Below are 17,143 nucleotides of genomic sequence, written 5' to 3'. Positions count from 1 at the left end.
AATGGATCTTTTGTGATATGAGCAAATACAAGGAATCATACATTTAAATCAGATTCCCCTTTCCAAATATGATTTAATCACTGTGGTAAGGGTAGGTCCAGAAGAGTCAACTGTGAAAACTCTTGTTGTCATGGTTAATCTACAGAAGAACGAATAACCAACCACCTTAAATCACTTTTACCATTCTTTCTACATCTGTGTTTCTGGTTAGCAATAAGTAATTAAAAATGTCCTTTTCCTATCTACAACTGGATAAAAGAAACAAAACGAAACAAAACGAATGGGGTAGTGACCTGTGTACACTTGGACAGAAATTTTCCAAAGCTGGGGATGGTAATTTAATATGCAAAAGACATGCCGCTGGGCCACTCGGTTGGGGATGCGATCTCCCCTTTCTGGGAAACGCAAGTAAAGAATCCCAGAGAGAAAAGATAATCTGTTCCAGAGTAAAATAAATTATCACGATATAAACCACTGAGTTACTCAATTTGTCGCTGCTGACGCCGTTTGGCTCTTCCGTGTTGAAAAGGGATACTGCATCTTTCCTCAGCTCTTACCGCACCACCAGGCAAGCTACACAGAGCTTGGAGGGACCTATGCAGTCATCATGGCAGAAGGCCCCACAGCCTTTGCACACAATCATGGCTTTCAGCCGGCAAGAGCATTTCAGTTCCAATTCGTCCGCGTTGCTGCTGTCGGCAAAGTTCTGAACGGGCATCTGAGCGTTCTGACCAGGCAGGCCCGTGGCGGGACTGGAGCCACTTCCCAAAATCCCAATGGACTTTTCAATTGCAGATGCTGCCCTTTTGAAGCTCGTGCTCCCAAAGTGTATTGTTGGATAATTTCCACAGAGCTGCTGCTGTTGCTGCACCTGCATTTTCTGAGCAGCTAATTGGGTAAAAGGCTTTTGTGGCTCAGAAAGCAAATAGGAAGAGAAATCTGCGTTTTTTAGCGCAAATGCTTTTAACTGTTCTTTCATTTCATTCTGGTCATAGGAAACTTGTTTCATGCCCAGTTCACAGCTGCTGCTTAAACCTTCCTCAAAAGAAAGAGGTTCCGATTTTATATTGCTACATATGCCCGTGGACTGTGGCCAACTGAGTCTCTTAGTGGTTTCCATGGTAACCGGTGGCTGCTTTTGATCGGATGGGACTTCTGTATTAGGAAGAGGTGGAGGTAGAGGAGGTGGTGGTGGCGGCGGGGGAGGCGGGGGCAGGGCCAAGGGCGGAGGGGGTGGAAGGGGAGGGGGCGGGGGTGGGGCGTGCACAAGGGCTTTGTTTGGCATTGCGTGTGCAGCCCCTCCCACGTCATCACCTTCTTTAAGGGGCATGTTGGGGGACAACATGTTGGCTAACCTTAGCTGGTGGGGTGCGGGAGAAAGGCCAACCTCTCCCAGTCCCTTCTGTTCGAGATGCCTGTTGAAGGCAAACGCATTACAGCCCACTGGGGTCTTGGCGGAGGCCGGTAGCAGGGCTGCGCTCGGCATGGGGGCCCGGGCAGCCATCGGCATTTGGTAAAACTGCTGTCTGTGTGAGGTACCAGCGTCAGGGTGGAAGCTGCCATTCTTGTCGACATGAAAGAGGTTCTGCTGGAAGCTACAGGAGGGGAGCAGCCGCTTCTGCTGCTTGACCTCGGGGCTGGGCGCGATTCTGTTCTGCATGGGGTGCTTGCTCAGCCACTCCTGCTTGAAGGGCTGGCTGTGCCCTCCTAGCGGAGTCAGGCCCGAGTTGATGACACAAGGCACCCCTTTCCCATCTGGCTCCACCAGCAATTTCCCTGGCTCGCACTTCACTTGAGTGTGCTCCCCCACAGTCCTGGCGACTCTCTTTTTGGGGTGGTTTTCTCGCTTCCTCATTTGTAGTGGCGCGAGGGTCCCCGCCAGGTAGCCCTTCCCGTCGGGGTTTGGAGAGCTGGACGGCATTTCAACGATGTTCCGCTCGGGGGCTGTCTTCCCCGCTGAGGTAGTTTGAAGAGGCAGAGGAAGCCTGTTGATTTCGAGCTTGGCTCCCAGTCGGGGCTGAGGCAACACTTTTTCCAAAGGCAGGTTGCCCTGGAGTAACTGGGTCACCAGCGGGTTGTTGGCCTCCACAGAGGACAGTCGGCAGCCGGAGCTGCCCGCGCTGGGAACCCTTTTCAGGGGGTCTGCGGCCAAGGAAATCGCCTCTTCCATGGGACCAGAGGTGGGAGCCTTCACGTTCTGCGTCTGCTGCCCACTGGGGGTGACCTCCGTGGCCGGAGGAGGCAGCTCGGGGCCGGAGAAGTCTTCGGTGTCCATCCTAAAGCCCTTGTCCACTTCATGAGGTTCAGACTTCACGGGGAGAGCGACACTGGTTATCAGATTCCTGGGGTGGAGCTCTGCCATGTGGGAGTAGCTGGCGTGTTCGGTTTTGATGGCCTTAGGACAGCTCTGCTCCAGATACTCTTTCTGCTTGCTTGAAGCGGGGTGACTCACCAGGGGCTGTCCTGCGCCCCGCATCCCCTCCTCGTTCCAGCAAATCCGGCTGCCTGGGTTATATGGATTGCTACAGGTTGCGTCGGCTTCGCTTTTGAAAGCGGTTGGGCCCCGTGCCTGCTCGGCGAAGCTGTGGCTAGGAGCAGGCACCTCGTTCCGTTTGTCCGGACCCACGAGGGGTCCCTCTCGGAGACTTGGGCAGGCTGCCTGCATCGGGGTACACTCCTGCTTCGCTGCCACGGCACTGATGAAACTCGAGCCCTGGTCCACGCCTTCGCTGGCCACCGGCGGCTCTGGCCGGCTGATGACGGACACCTGGGGACACGCCACGGGCTGGACGGAGGCTTCTGTCCTCACGGACCGGCTCTGGAGGTCCAAGCTGGCTTCCGCACTTTCGATGGAGACGGTCAGAGACAGAGTGGAGGTCAGTGTGGTGCTGTGGTCCACGATGACTTTACACGGGATCGATCTGTTTATGGCTGCTGGTGCGAAGCCCCCCGCGGGTGGCTGAGGTTTCCCAGAATTGTCTGCCCTGTTTCGGGGCCCTGGATGTTTGTCCGAGCTTTCAGCACTTAACTTGGGAGGCCCCTCGTAAGAGCTGAGGGTCAGCATGCTTCCGGTAAACATGGCGATAGGCGGCCGCGCGGCCAGAGCGTCTGTGGCCGCTGCCGACTCCCTGCAGCTGAGGGCGGCTCTCACAGTGGTACCCAGGGGTCCGGGGGCCTGTTCTTCACCCCCAGGCATGGCTATCTTCTCAGAAGGAAATCTGCTGTTCATCCCCGGCGGGGGAACCAAGACAGAGCTCGTGGAGAGATGGTTTGGCAAGTTATTTCCAATGGAGGGAGTTGGCACGGAGGTGTACTGACTGGAGACGAGGTTACCAGCGCTGCTGCTGGGCAGTGGCAACTGCTTGTCGTCCATGGGGCTCGAGACACCGCGGCCCTCGGCTGGGACGGGGACAGGAGTGCTTTCGATACATTTTGGTATAATGGCTATGCACGGAGTGTCCGTTCCCTGGATGGTTTTCAACATGCTTATATTACAAGCAGAAATTGTGGTATTTGCACTGTCAACAGACATTAGAACAGAGGATTTATCAACAGAACTCACAAAGGGATGTTCTTTAATTGCTCCCGACATAGCAGTGCCGCAAACAGACACAGGGACGGAATTTTTATTAAAAAGCATGGGCACACTGCTATTTTCAGAAGAGGTAGATGAAACAATTTTCTCAGATAAATGCGACACGGGTATATTTTCGTCAGAACTATGCGCAGATAAGTCCGTGGCAGTTTCTGGAAGTTTAGCTGGGTTAAGAGATGGCTGTAATACAGTGGTGGTCTCCCGGAGGTGCGCAGACTTGTTGCTAGGAGATCTGCAGTTTGGATTGACAATAATCACACCGGTCGACCCTTCAATTTTTGTTTCAGGGGTAGAAGAGACTTCTAAGCTTGGAGGCCCTTCCTTTGAGCCGAGCGGAGGCAACCGGGACTCTTTAGTGTTCTGGAAGAGGTGGGCTCGGGCTTGATGCTTTGCAAACAGCTTCGCCTTTGTCTGCTCTTTGATATGTGCCAGGGTTCTCGCCTTCCCACCCTCTCCTGGGCTCCCCATGGCTCCTGAAACGATGCTCGCCGCGGCGGCTACAGCAGCTGCAGCGGCTGCCTCTCGCTGGGCCCTCGCTTGCTGGGCCCTGGCCTTGATGTCTGCAAGGGTCCTGGCTCCTGTGTTCCTCCCACCACCGACCGATGTGCTGGGGGACGCGCGAGACTCTGGTTTGGAGACTGGCTGGCTCTTGATAATGAAAGGTGGCCCAATTTTGGAAAGCTGGATCTATAGGAAGGGGAGAATGGAAAGAGAAAGCGCTTGGTACATGATCACAGAGGACGCAGGTGGAATGTGATAACACAGGAGATAAGATGGGCGATGTCCTCTCATTAATGTGGCATGAACGACACCTAAATCCCCAAATAGGTCTTTTGGGTATAAAGCGACAATCAATGTGGCACGAATGTGAAATTAAAATTTTTAATCTCTGTTTTTCATCTACAGGAACATCAACCGGTGACTCCATTTGGTATGGAAATGAAACATCTTCTTAATGCCTCATATAAATGGAAACAAAATCCATGCTTTTTAAAATGAGGTTAGCTAAAAAAGACTTAGAGATAGTTAGCTTTTAAATTATCTTCCTTCCTGGCAGGGAAAACTGGGACCTTCATTCTATACGAGTTTATCTCTTCATTTGCCACAAAGAAAAAAGCCCTAGCCAAGAAGTCCGAAGACTAGAATTCTCATCCTGCCTTCACTCAAAGAAATTCTGCAATCTTGGGCAAATCATGGTGTACTTTGCTTTCTCCAGAGACCTCCGTGAGCCAGAGACTCTGTAGTTTTTCTGTACTCCCATACAACCCGGCACGCTGGCTCATACCTGTATAATCAGCACACAATAAGAGTTTGTAAACTCACTTGTAAAATGAGACGAGTTATTTCTGGTCTATTTCCTTCACAGGGTTGTTATAAAGATGGAATGAAACTATGCTTGTGAGAGTGCTCTGCTTTCCAAAGGGATTTGGTATCATTATCTTTTCATGAAAGCAAGGGCAACGCTGGTTTTCTGCTTCTAAAAGCAACGACAGGTTGGGTAATTTCTTCGGATATCGGTAATCTACAATTTGCTGAATTTCATAAACAGTCCGACCCACAGCATCTATCTAACTCATGCTAATTAAGAGACTCACAGTCATTCCCAAATTCATGAGGCACAAGGCTCAACTACCAACATGTTATAGCAACGCTCTAGGCACTAGAAACATGAGTCATAGATTAGAGAGTCATAGATTTTTAGGGTCATAGATTTGGAGAGTTGGAAGGGACCTAGTTAAAGCCCCTCAATTTACAGTAGAAAAAACTGAGCCTGTGGAGGGAAAGTAGGCTGCCCTGGGATCATATAACAAGGGTGTGACAGAATGGTTCCCCATTCAGGGCTCCTGACAAGTACTATGCTTCCTTTGTTTTCCTCCCTCTAGGAAAAGCTTTTCCTAGAAAACACATCTCCCCCCTTCTTAACATATGTATATTTATACTATAAACGCTTGACACATACTACAGGATCATATCAATCTGGAATTATGCTTTGAAACTTCGGTAGATGAAATGATCTTTCTGAGCTATATCATTTCTCCTTTTCCAACCTGTGATGTTTCTCTTCTAATCCAAAGGCTTCAAAGAAAAAAAAATGAATTTAGAGAGGTGATTCCAATTTTCCTTTTAAATATTTTCTTTACTTAAAAAAAACCAACTAAAAACATTTAAAAAAATTAAACCTAGCTATACTTAAGCAAGAGCTCAAGGCCAAATAAACACCAAATCTATTTATGTTATCCATCTCCCGGGAAGTATATACTACGTTGAAAACAAGCTTTTGACAAGAAAAACAGACTGCTATGTTCAAAAATATTCCCTATGAAAAGCATGCTTATATTTTTCTTTCCACTGCTTCAGAAATTAAAATGAATAGCGGGGCCTTTAATTGGTGCTTAATGTTCATCTTTCACATCTTTAGAATCTTATTTAATAGGGGTTACTTTATTAAGCAGAGTAACTGCAGCTACACTCTTAAAAGTCAGCCTTATGGATATCATGAGACACATACATAACATAGATGTCAGAGCAGAACAAAGTAAAGAGAAAGAGATTAAGAGAAACACAGCTTGAACACAGTTATAATCCTAGACCAAACCTATGGTGGAATAATGCACTTTACCGTTGGGCAGTATAAATGGACTAAGAGGAAAGCACCAAATAAGTATAGATCATATTGGTTAGGATTTTTTTAAATTAAACAAAGTATTTCTTTTGAATTAACCTTAATTTTTAGTTTACTTAGGCAGAGACAATTTATATAAAAGGTTTGTTTTCTGAGAGTTAAAACCTACCCGGGGTCAAAAGAGAATGTATAAATGGGAATGTTTCACTACAGGTTTTATTATCTGTGAAGTTAAGTGCCTCTTTACTATCTCAAAAATTAAAAAAAAAAAAAAAAAGATTTGTATATCTGTATATCTATAGCATTTTCCCTCAGAGTGTGCAAAGGAATTTTATTGATTTACTCAAGAAATATTTAATGAGGCTCTTCCGTAAGTCAGGTCCTTTCTGTTAGGAAATGGTGGTAGTGAATATTTGCTGGAAAATAAATGAACTGATATCCTGCACCTTCTCCTCCTTCATGCACGCCTCTGACTTTTGACTACTTTCCCTAGTCCTACTGAACTTTGACTGGGGACCAAAGTCTCTCTCAACTTTTCCGAAGTGCATGTACGTCTTCGTCTTATACCTTGGAATTCCCAAAAGACCCTTCATCTCATGGCCTATAGGCCCCTCCAGGCCCTGTTCTCCCTCCCCACTTCTTTTTCCTTAAATATATAATGCATCTAAGATTATCTTGTGAGCTCAGCAATCCTTAAAAAGGATCATTTAATATTAGACTCGTGCTTAGAGTATTAGATCATCAACTGCTACATAAAACCTGGAGGGAATAAAACCTTATTTAATTCTGAAAATTAAGCATCTGAATAGGAAAAGCCTATCTATGGAATTGTCTTTAATGTTGTTATTATTAGTCCATACCTTGAGAGGTGGAACTCTGGGCTCCTCTCTTGGAGGCTGTTCCTTCTCAGGTGGGCTGCTGGATGGTAAGTTCCGGGTTGACTGATCATCTTCTATCCGAGCCCTCTTCTCCTTACAAATTCCAAAGCTGTGCTGCTCTGCAGTTTTCCTCTTCGATATCTCAGATTCTCTACTTTCATTTCTTATCCCATCTGGTGACTTGGAGGGCTCTGACAACTTGGAAGAATGTGAGGTCTCCAACCGATTCTGTGAGCTCCCTTGCTTGTGTGTTTTGTTTCTAGAGCCTTCTGAAAATGAAGCCTTATCCACTGATGAGACACCCTGCTTGTCCTGTAATTTAGCTGATGGAAGCTCATTTCCCTTATTCTCTGTCTCCTCAGAAAACACAGGTAACTCCAATGGTGAAGACGCCCCTTTCTTTTCTGTTCTTTGCAGGACATTATGATTTTTCACTTTTATCATTTCTATAGAAGGGAGTTCTGGAATTGAAGCAGGATAGGCCTTCTCAGTTTCAACACGTGATTTACAAGGCTGCTGATTCAGAGTCTTACTGTGCAAGTCCTCCGACGGAAATGCTTCAGAAACAAGGGAGGAACCCATTTTGATGGGTTCAGGAGTATTTGACAGAATCTTCTGTTGAGAGAGAAGGCTTTCCCCCAGTGGCTTGGCAGGGGCAGAGCCTTCATCTTTCTGTGGGGAGAGTGGTTCTTCAGATAGGGAAGGGGACTTTCTTTGCTGATGCACCATTCTTTCATTCATGGAAGAATTAGAAATTGGAGATGTTTCTGAAGGAAGTGGCAAACTGGATATAAAAGTGGTCTCAGATGTGAGAAGCATGGAAGACACTGAAGACGTTTCTGATGTCAAAGGTAGATCAGACATGGGTGATGTTTCTGATGTTAAAGGTAAATTTGATACAGGGGATGCTTCAGAGGTTAAAGGTAAATTGGACATCAGAGATGCCTCTGATATTTCAGGTGAAGTGGATATTGGAGATATTTCTGACATCAAAGACACATGAAGGTTTTCATCAGGGGGATTTCTCTGGTTATATTTGTCTGCATTTTCAGTGCTGGACACCTCAGAACAAAATGTTGTCTCAAGGGAGGCTGGAGTACATGATTCCTCTGAGGTGGACTGAGTTTCCCCTCCTGGGGATGTCAGGCTGGTACAGGCTCCCTCTGGGCTCTCGGAAGAGAATGAAGTTTCTGAGATACAAGCATTTTCAGAAAGCTGTTCATCAGGATCACTCTGTAGCTCCATATCTACAGCAATCCCTTCACTGGGAAACTGGTCTTCTAAAGAAGAGGACCCTGTTTTTATTTTTGGAGGACTGGTCTCTACTGCAGTTTCTGGCTCCTTATGTTCCGTGTCACTGACATGAGTCACAGAGGAAGTGGAAGGAACGAGAGAGTCACAGACTTCTAGCTGATCGATAACAACCGACATTTCTTCCTGGGGAGATTCGGATTTCTCTTCCACTTTCACTTCAAGATGAGGCAAAGTTTCTAAAACATCATTCATCATAACACAGGACTCCAGGTTATCTTCAGGAGGTGCTATGTGAGGCTCTTCATGAGAGTTGGCTGGACTTTCAGACCCCTCAGAAAATTCAGGTATTGTCTTATGATTTTCATCCTGACATTCACAGATACTAGTCTCTACCTCTTCTGCAATTTCCTCCTGAATCACGGATTCTTCAGGGATCAAGATATCTTCTGAGTCTGATTCTGCCATTCCATCTTTACCTACATCTACCATAGGACAAAGTGTAGCACAGAAACCAGGCTCTGGAGAAGTTGGACTTTTCATGCTTTTTGGCTGTTGCTCTTCCAAGGGAGTCTGTGCAGAAAGACCTGGAAGGCCAGAGGCTCCACATGAACTACTTTCAGCTCCATCACTGTTTGGTCCAGAAGTGAGCTTTATTGATTCCTCTCTTGACATGCCCAACCTGAACAGAAATTAGAAATATTGAATTATTGTTCAACCACAAAACATGAAAGGTACAATTTGGAGATATATGTGTGTGTGCGTGTGTGTGTGCATGCGCGCATGTGTGTGTGTATTCAACAAAAGCAAATACATCAAATTAATTTTACAATTGCTAAGTAACCTGCTTAATTTATATAAACTAGTTTATGATGACTTAGTTCTTCTACTTCTTTTATAATCATAACTAAATAAACTCTACTCTGGTTAAGAAAGATTCAGATTTTTATATTTATTTATTTATTTTTAAAATTTTGTTTTACTAACTTATTTGGTACAGATTTTTATTGTGTAAGCAAGGAGATATGAGCTTTGCCAAATGTTATGTAAAAGGAATTAAAAAATTACATTCTACAAAAGATTAGAAAATATGGGCAGAAAAACAAAAGAATGGATAAGATCTAAAATTTTTTAGTCAAAAAGTAGCAATTTACCTTTATCATAGAAAATTGCACAGTCTTCAGAGGATGCAATATAAGCAAATAAGATCAATGGGATATGGGTATGTTGTAAAATCTTAAAACTGAAATGACTTCCAAAGATTAAGTTCTCTTAAACCAATGTAAGAGGTTTATTACTAACCTTATTTTAGTCTGTAAGTGTCTACCTTAAGACAACATGGACATTTCACTAAAGAATAACAAACATATTTGGGGTCAACAAAGTTGATTCTACTAGATTATATTTGTATGAGGCAAGATCTTAAAATTTTTTCATGTGATCTCTTCCTGTAAGGATGTTCCATGAAAGATAACAAAGAGCATTAAGAAATAATGTAACCTAATATTCATGTCATAAGGAAAAGTTCATCAGAATTCCAAAGATACTGGAAATCACTATTCCCTGTCACACTAACTGACATCATCAGCATCACATGGCGGAGAAATAAGCTGCTCTAAAAGAAGTTCGAGTACAGACAATTACAAAGACAAATATTCTCAAACATATTTGAGTGAAGAAATACAGCTAAAAGCATCCATGCAGGAAAATACCTCAGTGAAATTTTCAACCTTTGACTTAAATTCTCCCAAATGAAGGGGAAATAAAATTGAATACATTTTTTGGGGTGTATTCATTGCCTTCTTTGCTAACATTCAGAAGGCTCTAAAAAGAAGCTAGGAAATACTGCCCTCATAATTAGCCTCTTTTCTTTCAACTTTCCCTAAGATGGGTTCGAACGAAGCTCCAATTTATAACTATACCACACTGAGAGGAGCAGAATAACATCATTACAGATAAAGCAGAGTAATCAACTAGAAATATGCTCCCTTGGGGCTAGGCTAAGCAGAGATACTACTGATACTAGGTTAGGTGTAAAATATACAGTAATTATCCACTGGCAGCCACATTTCTGCTGGTTGGTTAATAAGGATATAATAAATTTATTAATTCATATTAAATATTTTTAATATTAAGTATCACAAATGTATGGAATATATAAAATGTATATATTATACATGTGTGTCTACAGTCATAATATATATGTATATATGGAGAACAGTACCGTATAAAATATGCCTATGTCAACATTTTATTATTTCCATGACAAAATGGATTTAAGATGGCATAAGGCAAAGAAGGTTGGTTTTCACAGCACACCACATAACAACACAAAGGAAAACAGGTAAGTCCAGAAATCTATCATTCTGAGTTAGTGCACATATGGGTGATCTCTAAGTGACGAAAGCAAATAGGGAACAGTGCTATGTTACAAGCAGAGTAAGCCGATCAGAACCATAATAGAGAGCTCCAACACACAGCCTGAAGACTAGAGGAGACAAATCTTAACAATGCAGGAGTTTGGATGGCAACATTCTTGGGAAAAGTTAGAGCAGCGAAATTTTCATGTCAACTGAAACTTATCTGGTGCTAGGAAAAACAATCTTTCACACACTGGGGTAGTTTAAGTAATCTTGAAGTAACAAAATTAGAAGGACATTGGAATGTCCAAAATATGGCTGTCATCCAATACGTAACTGAAGATGGAAAAAGACAAGCAAGAATTCCAATGATGTTAAGGGGACAGAAACTCTATGGATAAACTACAGCAAGGAAAGGGTCAAATAAAAGTAGTGTTTGTATTGAGAGCTCAGGGATGGTAAGAGGGGATCATGCTTACTCACAGTATTATAGCAGTTACCCTCCAAGGCAGGGCTCTTTAACCTGTTATGCATGGGAGTCTGGAAGCCCTCAAAATTTTATGTAAAAAAAATTATGTAGGTGTGACCTTTTCTGAGAAGGAATTGTGGCACGAGGACAGTGAGCAAATCACTTCACCACACTGTGTAAACCTGGATAAATGACTTAGTTTCACTGTCTCTCAGTTCCCTAATCCCCTTTTTAATGTAAAAGTGAAATAAGGGTGTCTATCTTATAGGACTATTGGGCTGGGCGGGTTAGTGAAATAAGACTTTCAAAGCTCTTAGACACACATCAGAGCCCAGTATGCTCAATCATGACGTGGTGAATGAAGGAAAGTCCACTGTAATGCAGGTCTCTGGGGCACAGGCTCTCTGAGGGCAGAGCCTAGAAAGCCCTGTGAATGTCTGCACCTCTGGCATCTAGATGAGATGTTGGATCAATTCTGCTGAATTAAAAAAAGGGAGGGGGGCGCCTGGGTGGCTTAGTCGTTAGTCATTAAGCGTCTGCCTTCTGCTCAGGTCATGATCCCAGCGTCCTAGGATGGAGCCCTGCATCAGGCTACCTGCTTGGCGGAAGCCTACTTCTCCCTCTCTCATTCCCCCTGCTTGTGTTCCCTTTCTGGCTGTGTCTCTCTCTGTCAAATACATAAACAGAATCTTAAAAAAAAATAAATAAAAAATTTTTAAAAAGGGCCCAACAATCAAGAACTAAGGACTAGTACATTGGAGGTAACTAGCTCAGTTTTGCCTTTGAGAGGGTGCTCCCAACACTCCCTTTGTCACACACAAGGTGGGGGGAAACCTTCTAGGTGGTCCGCAATATCATTCTCCATGGTTCTTAATCCTGCTGGGCATCAGCATGACTTGGAGAGCATCTAAAAACACATACTTCTGGGCTCACCTCCTGGACATTCCCAGTCAGTATGTCTGGCATGGATCCTGGAAATCTGTATCTATTTTTAAAAAGCCCCAGTAAGGGGGCGCCTGGGTGGCTCAGTGGGTTAAAGCCTCTGCTTTCAGCTCAGGTCATGATCCCAGGGTCCTGGGATCGAGCCCTGCATTGGGCTCTCTGCTCGGCAGGGAGCCTGCTTCCTCCTCTCTCTCTCTGCCTGCCTCTCTGCCTACTTGTGATCTCTGTCTGTCAAATGAAATGAATGAAATCTTTAAAAAAAAAAAAAAGCCCCAGTAAGGATTCTGATGCAGCCAGCCTTGAGTATTGCTGCCGGTGACAATATCTGAAGGCATATAAGGAGGCTGCTGCATTTTTAAATTTTGAGAAAACGCATTAATTATTTCCTGCTAGTTTTGCTTAAAGATGTATACACATCCATGATCCTAGGAAAGATTGAAAACAAGCCTTCCTTCTTGAGGGTTATTTAGGACTCTGCTATTTAGGACACTCCCCCAAATGCTAGCCTCCTCTGGGTAAGCAGAGCACTGATATGAGACTCCTGCCTGGGTGGCTCAGTGGGTTAAAGCCTCTGCCTTCGACTCAGGTCATGATCCCAGGGTCCTGGGATCCAGCCCTGCATCGGGCTCTCTGTTCAGTGGGGAGCCTGCTTCCCCCCTCCCTCGCTCTCTGCCTGCCTCTCTGCCTACTTATGACCTCTGTCTGTCCTATAAGTAAATAAAATCTTAAAAAAAAAAAAGAAGAAGAAGAGAACGCATATGAGACTTCTGACACTGGTTTCCCTATTTACAAGGGGACATTTTATGAAGTTAAATCAAATGGTACAGATATTGTTACCTGCAACCACTTCAGTGTCATTTATGCAAAACAACTTCCAGGCATTAATTACGTATGTGTGAGTTCCAGGAAAAATCACTTTGTGAGGAGGAACTAAAGTCACTGTCAATTGTCAGCTCCGAAATTCTTTCTTCTTCCTTAGGGATCTGAGTCTCTAATTCTGCTCAAGTACAATACGTCCCTTCTAAATGTAAGGCAAAGGTAAAACTACTTTCAATGTAATTTAGTTGCTTCCAAGCTTATGTGTGGCTGGTGTTATCTTAAAAAGAAACACACATGAAGAGATATCATGAATTAAAACCTGGTCACACTCAAAGAGGAAGATGGCTGGAGTGAAAAGTAATACCTCGGGCTCTCCCCAAAACAAGGACTAAATATACGCACAGTCAACATTTTCAGAAAAATAGGAGAGTTAAGGGTGTCTAAAACTACTTAGCTCTCAAGTATTCCTTAATGAATATACTTGGATTAAAACCAGGAGATTTTTACTAAAATCTAGTTAAGAAAGCCATAATTGACTTCTATAGGATTTCATGTGCTACTTTCAGTCCAAAATGAATTTTCATGGACAAGTTATAAACCCTTGAAAATGCATTTTTTAAAAATTTAAGTGCTGATATGCCACTATAATTTTACCTGCAATTTCTTACACTGAGGGACTATTGTCTTTTATCACTGGTTTATTAAGTTTTACAGCATATGAGTGTGCTATGTGAAGCAGAGAATTACATTTTCATTTCCTTCTGAGAGATATGAGAAAAAAATGCTCTAGTACTTACTTTTCTCCATAAAACCTTTCAAAGAATTTTTCTTTCCAAGGTTCTGTTTTCTTTTCCTTCTCAATTTCTTGCCTTATCCGCAACTGCATTTCTGGAGTAAACTCTCCTAGAAAGCAAATGCTTATATATTGAGTAAAAGTGATCATATCTTTTCCGATTAATAAGGAAAATGTAATTAATTTGAGTAAACTTTTATGGATGTTGCAAAGGAAAAGGCTGAGTACTGACAATATTCTACAGCTTCTCTCTTCATGAACATCGCTCAAATAGTCACTTAGTTGTAGGTGAACTTTAAAACCCTCAGCAAATAAAGTGTATGCTAGGGGCTGTGAATGAAGTGGCGTATATTCAGTGTCCCTAATGAAATCAGTCTGGCGGGAGAAAAGGCACACAATTGTCTATAATATAATGTTGAAAGTCCTGTATGGGCTGTAAGAATAAAGGTAGTGAGGGCACAGAAGAAAAGGCACTTCATTCTGCCTGAATCGATTAGGGAAGACCACATACAGGAAATGGTACTTGAGTAAGCTTTTGAAGGATGACCACGCTTTTATAAAGTAATTAACTCACAAGGCACAGAGATATGAATATGTATATTTATGTTCTTTTGAGTGGCCAATTGTGAGAATGTAGGAGTAGGATGAAATGAAATGGGAAAGGTAGGCTGAGGCCAATTAGCAAATACATGGTTTAAAGAGAGTTCTACATTTTTCCTATAAGAGACAGAGGGAGGTCCTGATGGCATCTACTCAGAGAGGTATATGGCCTAACAAGTGGCTCAAAAACCAGGTGTAGACATGGGAGGACTCCAGCCAGGAGGCTGCTGAATGGCATAGATGAGAAACAGAGAGTACAGTCAAGCCAGCAGCTGCGGGAGTGTTCAAGGGCATTCAGAGTCAGAGCACAGTTGACAGGTCATGACCGGATCAGGAGATGAGAGAGGACAAGAGATCAAGTTCCGAAGTGAGGACAGAGGTGACATTAATGGAGAGGGGGCAGAAGGCCCGGCAAGGTGAAGGGAAGGGAAAACAGTGAGGTTAATACTGACGTTATGGTTTTCAGGTGCTTGGTATCTGCTCGGGAGATCCAGCAGGCATTTGGAACAGAACACAGGATTAGGAAAGAGGAGTTAGAGCCAGATGTGGAAGATTTGGCATAGGGGCTATACCAGGCAGTGAAAGAGGCTGCTTAGTGAAAGTGCACAGCTACAAGAGGAAGTACCAGAGAGAGTGGTGGAGACATCACCATGTGTCATCAGATGGAAGAACAGAAGCTCCAGATGGAAACTGAGGAATGGCTATCAACAATGCGGCCTCAGGAAACAATTTGAAATATATTGTGAATGTCTAAGGTACATGGTTTCAAATTGGATGGGTTAAAAAAAAAGAGAGAGAGAAATTGCAGAAGGAACATAAAACGTAAGGACCAAAAAGAGGAAACTGGGCTTTGCTATTAGAAAGTCATTAATAGGGGCACCTGGTTGGCTCCGTTAGGTGTCTGCCCTCAGCTCAGGTCATGATCCCAGGATCCTGGAATTAAGCCCCACATCGGGCTCCCTGCTCAGCGGGAAGCCTGTTTCTCCCTCTCCCACTCCCCCTGCTTGTGTTCCCTCTCTCGTTCTCTCTGTCAAATAAATAAATAAATAATCTTAAAAAAAAAAAAGCCATTAATATTCTCCAGGAGGCATTATTTTAGTTGTGTATAGTAGGGTCACACCTATAACAATTTGAGTGGGTAAGAAAGTAAAAAAGAAGTACCACTGGTTATTTTTTAGTCTTTCAAGAAGCTTGGTGACTAAAGGAAGAATCAGGTGAAATGGTGACTCTAGGGGAAGAAAGTATTAAAAGAAAATTCTTTAGGCTCTAGGACATTAAGAGAATACATAAGACCTCAAGCAAGTGATTAAAATTATGATTCCAAAGAAAATCTAGATAGATCAAAATTTTTTATTATGTTTTGGATATCGTGCTTCCTTCAAAAATGTTGTATCTCAAAAATGCCAAGTATAACAAAGAATTAGTGAAGTCATTTGGAACAGAATGGGTGTTTTTACTAAATTAAAGTATACTTCAGGGGGAGAAAAAGACTCGGAAATCAGAGAAAGGTGCAAAGCTCAGTAAACTGTGTGTATTCAGATATGCCAAAGAATAACGGAAAAAAGAAATTTACCTTCTGCCAGTCGCTGTTTCCATCCTTGAGCTGCATATGCAAAAAATTCATTATTTAGTGCTGAAGAACTGAGGCGTAAAATTCCATCGCTTCCCATCTAGGAAATAAGCCGACAAAAACAAGATCCATCAAGGATAATTCAGAGCAAAAGTACACAGGAAAGAAGTGAAAACGGTGTATGCGCGAGAGAGAAAGTGTGGGGTGGGAGAAAGGGAAAAAAGGAACCTAGCAGAAAGGGAACCTCCTGGTAGGAAAAGCACACATTGATGATTACAATAACAAAAATACATCAATTTAAAGGAAATCTTTATTAGGCATTTCCATTATTGGTGGTGAGTAAAACAAATGCATGGAATTTCACCAAAACAGTGTGATATCTTTACCGTTTTACTATGTCGTAAATGGTACCAGGTTAAAAATGACCATGTTGACACCTTTCAACTAACTTTCAGAAATTAAATGTTCTAAGATTTGTGAAAGCTAAAGAAATCCAGTCTGATCACTTGGGTTCCTTCTCCGGCTGAGGTTTAGACAGGGAGAAGTTCTAAAGCATTAAAACAAATACCCGCACACTGTCATACATACCCCCTCATCTTCTAATTTGGATGCACACAAAAAACCAGCTAACTAGTAAGGTGCACAATGCCCGCAACCGTAAGCTACCGACCTCTTGCCTGAAACATACTAATTTTTAAAAACTCACATGTAGAAGGGATTCAGATAAGCATCATCAAACCGGGTGCTTTTACCTTTCCAATTATTTACTGCACCTCCTATGTGCAGATAGTCTGCCTGTGGACACAGAAGATCAAAGAACTGGCCTCGTCCTTGACTGGCTGCTTATGGACTGAGGAGTGAAGATCAAACGGTGTCAAGCACAGGGTGAATGGGCATTAAGAAGTGCAAAGTAAAAGCTGGGGGATGCTATCTAGGTGGACGCAAGCCGTTTGGAAGAACTGGATGCCAGAGGCAAAGCTGGGTCCTACAAGATAGATCTGGACGGCATGGCTCTAGAGAAAAATCATGTAGTGCCCGGTAGAGCTCAGGAACTTTCCCGAGGAGGGATGGCATCACAGGGCAGCGGCAGCCACCTGGCGTTCAACGGTGAGAGGTGCTTTAACCTGCTGGTTAGAGGCATGGCAAACTGTAGCTCCAATTACATTTTCAAAGATTTCCTCTTAACTCCCATCCACACACTTCGCGGGTCCTAATCTCTAATTGTTGCTGCTCCCAGAAAACA

The 17,143-nt window shown here is 43.4% G+C and overlaps 1 protein-coding gene across 1 annotated transcript in view; it reads right to left on the bottom strand.

Annotated features, from left to right (window-relative positions):
• Nucleotides 1-553: 553 nt before the first annotated feature.
• The window catches only part of LOC111142412 (additional sex combs like 3, transcriptional regulator), a 150,275-nt gene continuing 133,685 nt past the window's right edge, over nucleotides 554-17,143 (bottom strand). Inside the window, exons 9-12 of the mRNA XM_022495480.1 lie at nucleotides 15,904-16,000; nucleotides 13,735-13,840; nucleotides 7,079-9,029; nucleotides 554-4,282 (exon numbers count right to left, since the gene is read on the bottom strand). Of these exons, the coding sequence (XP_022351188.1) occupies nucleotides 554-4,282; nucleotides 7,079-9,029; nucleotides 13,735-13,840; nucleotides 15,904-16,000 (5,883 nt within the window). The remainder of the gene's footprint in view (nucleotides 4,283-7,078; nucleotides 9,030-13,734; nucleotides 13,841-15,903; nucleotides 16,001-17,143) is intronic.

This window comes from Enhydra lutris, unplaced genomic scaffold (assembly GCF_002288905.1).
Source record: "Enhydra lutris kenyoni isolate GAN:26980312 unplaced genomic scaffold, ASM228890v2 scaffoldscaffold8, whole genome shotgun sequence".
NCBI lineage: Eukaryota > Metazoa > Chordata > Mammalia > Carnivora > Mustelidae > Enhydra > Enhydra lutris.
This window is presented reverse-complemented; position numbering and strand designations above follow the sequence as displayed.